This window comes from Colobus angolensis, unplaced genomic scaffold (genome assembly GCF_000951035.1).
Source record: "Colobus angolensis palliatus isolate OR3802 unplaced genomic scaffold, Cang.pa_1.0 Scaffold6, whole genome shotgun sequence".
NCBI classification, from domain to species: Eukaryota; Metazoa; Chordata; class Mammalia; order Primates; family Cercopithecidae; genus Colobus; species Colobus angolensis.
In genome coordinates, this window is record NW_012119598.1 from 27,445,355 (window position 1) to 27,451,690 (window position 6,336).

Sequence of the window (6,336 nt, forward strand, 5' to 3'; positions counted from 1 at the left end):
TAATCCCAGCTACTTGGGAGGCTGAGGTAGGAGAATCGCTTGAACTCAGGAGGCGGAGGTTGCAGTGAGCCAAGATAGCACCATTGCACTCCAGCCTAGGCAACAAGAGTGAAACTCCGTCTCAGAAAACAAAATTAGTAAGCTTATATTAAATAATTATTTACTCTCTTGCACGTATTGAAAACAAGTCTCTGGGACTTAAGACCGTGTTATATACCACAAAAATACAAATATGGTTTATAAAAGAGGTAAACTTACAGAATTGGATTAGTACCACCCCATAATTCCAGTAGGGGAAGTATTTTATAGGTTTCTGGAGGCAGGGGCAGTGCATCTTCATGGATATCATTATTAACAGTGATAGTCACAAGCATAATATAAGTATTTCTTTTTGGGGACCATAGCTTTATATTGCCTAGACGTAAAGATACAATTAAAATTCAGATTGTTTACTGTTTATTATTTTGATCATTATTGTAGTCTTAATATTTGTTGGATAATTGTTGGAATTGTTCACCCTGTTAGATATAGTCAATTAACAGATGCCACCATTTCATTCTTGTGCAACACTGACTGGTTCCCACGGCCACTTAGGGTCTCAATAAGTAAAAAGGCATTGGGTTAACTAATCTCTGCCCTTTCTGGAGGGCAATAACTGAGACTCAGTTTCACCAACAAATTTCACCGGATGTTCAAAGAGGAAAGGAACTGGGCTACGTAATTTGGGACCTATGTACTTATCTTCTCTGTAATTGCAGCATGGACAAGGTTCCTGAAAGCTGGATCACCCCATGGACTGTAAACTTGAAGTCCTGCAAAGTTTCACCTATTATGTTGGTAGTCCTCAAAAAGAGTTCTGGGTTGCTTTGGAATCCTAAATCTGAATATATTCTAAAACAGTAGATTTCCCATTACACTGAGGTTGGAACCGTTTATTTTATAGATGCAAAAAGTAGGTAGGAAAAACTAGTTAGATAAATGATAGCTGTCTAACTTATGGCTCAGTGTTCTCTTCATTTTGTGTTAACTCCCCTATCCCCACCACCACCATAGTAAATGACTGTGAGAGTTGTAGGTAGCATTCACTAGATCAATCCAGTGAGGCAGTGCTTAAGCATCACACAATTCAGATTTTAAAGATTATCAACAAAAAAAGAAAATATGTAGAATATTAAAATGGGTGAAAACATATATAGACTATTACAGAAAGTAAGGCTTTGTGTTAGAATCAAATGTGTTCAGAAGGTCCATGAGAAATCACAGCCATTACAACCGTCCTTGAAATTCCTCTTCAAGTACAACAGTATTGTATTAATTTTATTTCCTAAAAAGGCCACTACTACACTCAAACTTACAATTTTCTTTTTACATGTCTCAGACATCCACCAAACTCCCTGTTCCCTTCTAGACTGGATTAGAAGCTCTTCAGAAGAAACCCCCTTATCATAGATACAGCCCAATAGAACTTTCTGCGATGATAAAAATGTTCTGTATTGACACTGTCCAATAGGTAGCCACTACCCATATGCGGCTATTGAGCACTTAATGTGGCTAGAGTAAGAGTACAAATTAGTTTTTAATTTAAATTAATTTAAATAAAAATAAGCACATGTTGCTAGTGGCTAATATACGACAGCAGAGCTTTAAAACAATTATTCGCAAACTTGAAAGAGCATACCCCACCACCCACTTAGAAATCTCATTAAAAATGCAATATCAATTCCATTGATTTGGGGTTGAGCCCGAAATTCTGTATGTCTAACAAGCTTCAGAGTGATGCCAGTAAAGCTGGGATATGGCTGCTCCACCCTTAAATACTCAACAGTAAGTAGAAGTATGCTGGTCTGATATCTGCCCCCTAACCCTGAGTTTACTTTTCCCTTTACTAAACTTTTGTATTCTTTAAGGGAATAAATGTGATCACCTTTGTAAATCTGGTATTTGTACACCATTCTTGGCATGTAGTGGACATTAAATTGTTGAATGAATGAATGATGCTTGTTTGGTGCCTACCTCAAAAAGGAGAGCATTTGAGATCCTTGTGTCTATTCCTACAGATAACTGAACCTAAGCCAAAATTTAAGTAGACTCTTAACTGCACAAAATGAATAATCTTCTCACTGCCTTTAGGCACCAGCAGAGAAGGAATTTTTAAGTTGCCCCTGCAGTATATAGGAGGCAATGAATGTGAAGGAGTAGAATGTAAGAGTTAATGTTGAATCTTTCTACTGCACATACCCTATATATGTAGAACATTTCTTCAGGAATCTTTTATTAGGACAGTATTTCACAGAATTTATTAGTATTATTGTTGTTAATTTACAAATGTTTATTCACCATGATTTACCATGTATGCTTTAGTGGCATAAAAGCACTGGTAGGTAGCAAGGTAATGACACTCTAGAATCGAGCCAACAATACAATACCATTTATTAGAGGATAATGTCTTCAAGCCTTATCGTTATGCCTCAGATATTGCATTATACGTTGAAAAAGAAAGAATGAAACTTCACTTAATATTGGTTTCCCTTACTAGAGGTCTTTCTTTATTAGGAATGCCGAAAACGATGTGAATGTATACGTCTCTGCCAAACGCTAAGTCCCATGATTGGCCAAATTTAAGAAGTATTGCACATTTTAAGAATCAATAAAAATGGTCGGGTGTGGTGGCTCACGCCTGTAATCCCAGCACTTTGTGAGGCCAAGGCGGGTGGATCACCTGAGGTCAGGAGTTCAAGACCACCCTGGACAACATGGCAAAACCCCATCTTTAATGAGAAAATACAAAAATTACCTGGGCATGGTGACGCGTGCCTGTAATCCCAGCTCCTTGTGAGGCTGAGTCATGAGAATCGCTTGAACCCAGAAGGTGGAGGTTGCAGTGAGCTGAGATAGCACCACTGCACTCCAGCCTGGGCAACACAGCAAGACCCCTCTCAAAAAAAAATTGGTAAAAATACATTTTTCAAGAATCTTCACATTTACAAATTACGGCCAGGCGCAGTGGCTCAGGCCTGTAATCCAAGCACTTTGGGAGACCAAGAGAGGTCCCCCGATCACCTGAGGTCAGGAGTTGAAGACCAGCCTGGTCAACGTGGCGAAACCCCATCTCTACTAAAAATACAAAAATTAGCCAGGCGTGGTGATAAAAGCGCCTGTAGTAGCAGCTAATCCAGGGGCTGAGGCAAGAGAATCGCTTGAACCCAAGAGGCGGAGGTTGCAGTGAGCCAAGATCAGGCCATTGCACTCCAGTCTGGACGACAGAGCGAGACTGTTTCAAAATAAATAATAATTTTATTCTCGTCTATCCATTTGGTAGACAAGTGTAGCGTTACTGCCTCCTTTTGGCAAATGATAAGGCCTTTAAGAGACAGATATTATCAGTTCTTCGAGAGCCCACAAAAACTGGGCTAGAAAACACAGAAACCTACACTCAAGACCCAACGAAGGAAAAGGGAAGGAGTCAAATCAAGTTGCATTTCCCCTACCCTCACCGCCCTCTTTCCTTCCCAAGGCAATAGCGTAGGGGACTTCCCGCCCAGTAAGGTACGGAAAAGGCGGAGACAGAGGTTTCGTTCCCGCCCCTCAAATTCAGTCTCCAAAAAGGTCCGCATAATTGATATATAAGGGGCTTCAGGGAGTAGCAAAGTTGCAGAGGTAAGGCTTGGTGTTCATTTGTGACCATGTCTGGCAGAGGCAAAGGTGGTAAAGGTTTGGGAAAGGGAGGCGCCAAGCGCCACCGTAAAGTGTTGCGCGACAACATCCAGGGCATCACCAAACCCGCCATCCGTCGCTTGGCCCGACGCGGCGGCGTGAAACGCATCTCTGGCCTGATTTATGAGGAGACGCGAGGTGTGCTTAAGGTGTTTCTGGAGAATGTGATCCGGGATGCTGTAACCTACACGGAGCATGCCAAGCGAAAGACAGTCACCGCCATGGATGTGGTCTACGCGCTCAAGCGCCAGGGTCGCACTCTGTACGGCTTTGGTGGCTGAGCCTCACCCCGGCTTTATTTAACAGCTTACCCATAAAAGGCCCTTTTCAGGGCCACCTCCATCGTCACACGAAGGGCTGTAACTGATTACAGCGAAGATACTGGCGATTTGTGTTTCGTTTTGTAAACTTTATTGGGTTGCAGCTGAGTTAAAAACAGCTGTTTTCAGCGATACTCCCAAGATGGCGGAAGTGTTAAGGACAAAAAGCGAAAGAACATTAGAAACTTGTTAAGGTATTTCGATCTCAAACTTCCACAAAAAAAAAATAGTGGAAATGATTCAGGAATACCAGCCATCTTTAGTGACGTATGGTGTTTTATTACTAGTTTTCTAAAATTTAACTACTCCTATATTAGATGGCTACGACAACTACACTAAGCATTACATTTTTTGAAACGGAGTTGCTCTTACCCAGGCTCAAGTGCAATGGCGCCATCTCGGCTCACCGCAGCCACCCCCGGGTTTAAGTGATTTTTCTGCCTCAACCTCCAGAGTAGCAGGGATTACAGGCATCCACCACCACAGCCGGCTAATTTTGTATTTTTAGTACAGACGGTTTTTACGTGTTGGTCAGGCTGGTCTGGAACTCCTGACTTCAGGTGATCCGTCCGCCTTGGCCTCCCCAAAGTGCAGGGATTAGAGGCGTGAGTCACCGTTCCCGGCCTAAGTGTTATTATTTATTAGCCATAGAACCTGAATGATATTAGGGCGGCTGTGGACAGATCAATTACTGGTAAACTTAAAAATCCATTATTTGTGTCCAGTCGCGGTGCCTCAGGCCTGCAATCACAGCACCTTGGGAGACAAAGGCGGGCGGATTACTAGAGCTCAGGGGTTAGAGACTAGGCTGGGCAAACAAAATGGTGAAATTCCGACTCCACTAAAAAACGTTAAATAGGAAAGTTAGCACGGCGTGGTGGCGGACGCCCGCAGTCGCAGCTAATCTGCAAGGGCTGAGGCAGGAGAATCGCTTGAGCAGGGGAGGCGGAGATTTAAGTGAGCTGAGATGGCGCCACTGCACTCTAGCCTGGGCAACAGAGATCATGTCTTTAAAAAAAAAAAAAGTTTGCCCGGGCTTGGTGGCTCACGCCTGTAATCCCATCTGTAATCCCAGCACTTTGGGAGGTCGAGGCGGGTGGATCACTTGAGCTCAAGGAGTTCGAGACCAGCCGGGCCAGCACTGCAGAACTCCATCTCTACTACAAATACAAAAATTAGCCAGACGGGGACATGGTGGCGCGCGCCTGTAGTCCCAGCTACTCTGGAGGCTGAGGCAGGAGGATCGCTTGAACCCGGGAGACTGAGGTTGCATTGAGCCGAGCTCGCGCCACTGCACTCCAGGCTTAGAGCACAGAGCAAGGCTCTGTCTCAAAAAGAAAAAAAAAAAAAAAAAGCCTAAATTTTTGTCTTACCCAGTGAATTCTTTGCTGGGGCACTTACTGTGATTTCAGGTCATTGATCTCAAGTACTGGTAATTTGCAACCTAAAGTGTTTCTCCTTGTGCTTTATCAACCTACCGTGTTATCTCCTGTGACCTCGTAACATTTTCATTTTTTCACCACACCGAAGAAGTGGCTTCTCATTTGGGGTTTTTTTGTTGTTGTTGTTTTTTGTTTTTGTTTTTTTGTCAACGGTCAATCTACTGTGTAAACACCATGTCATAATTTATAGGGGCACAGAAAATTATGAAAATAATTATGGCCATTGCAGAAATGTTGTTTGACAATTCCTGCCCTCAGGTGATCCGCCAGCCTCAGCCTCCCAAAATGCTGGGATTACAGCTATGAGCCACCTCACCAGCCAGTTGCTAAACGAATTCTTATTGCCACAGACTTTTTTTACAGACAAAGTAATAATACACTGGCAAAGCACACCGAAGGATTTTAAAACATTGCCTTTGAAACACCAATATATTCAGTGTGTGTTCACTTATATTAAGCACTATACAATTAAACAATGAAGAATTGCCCAGAAAAAAATAATGTAAATTGCCACAGGTTCCATGCCCTGTTCTTCTCATGTGAAGGACAGAAGGTACAAGGGGTGACTGTCTTCTGGGGTTTGTACAACAGGAAACTCAGGGAAAACTGCCATAAATGTTAATAGGAGAAAAAGGGAATTTGCGCACAAGCCAAAATACAGACTAAGCACCACTTTTTCATCATACAAAATATTTGCTGAGCTAGTTAAATGAGAGCATTTAAGTGGAAATAAATGATGTGTCTAAAATAGAATGTTCAAAATAATAGTGGATTTTTTATTGTGCAGTTAGGATACACCAAACACACAGTCCTAAAGATCATGGGGGCCGGGCCCGGTGGCTCAAGCCTGTAATCCCAGC

General features: G+C 42.5%; 1 protein-coding gene across 1 annotated transcript; it reads left to right on the forward strand.

Moving 5' to 3' along the window:
• Nucleotides 1-3,597: 3,597 nt before the first annotated feature.
• LOC105526757 (histone H4) lies at nucleotides 3,598-4,044 on the forward strand. The gene has a single exon (XM_011962870.1). The coding sequence runs from the start codon at nucleotides 3,684-3,686 to the stop codon at nucleotides 3,993-3,995; it is 312 nt and encodes a 103-aa protein (XP_011818260.1). The 5' UTR covers nucleotides 3,598-3,683; the 3' UTR covers nucleotides 3,996-4,044.
• The last annotated feature ends 2,292 nt before the right edge of the window (nucleotides 4,045-6,336 follow it).

Excerpts from the sequence above, each read along its gene's own strand:
- LOC105526757 (XM_011962870.1), top strand. The coding sequence starts at position 3,684 with ATGTCTGGCAGAGGCAAAGGTGGTAAAGGTTTGGGAAAGGGAGGCGCC.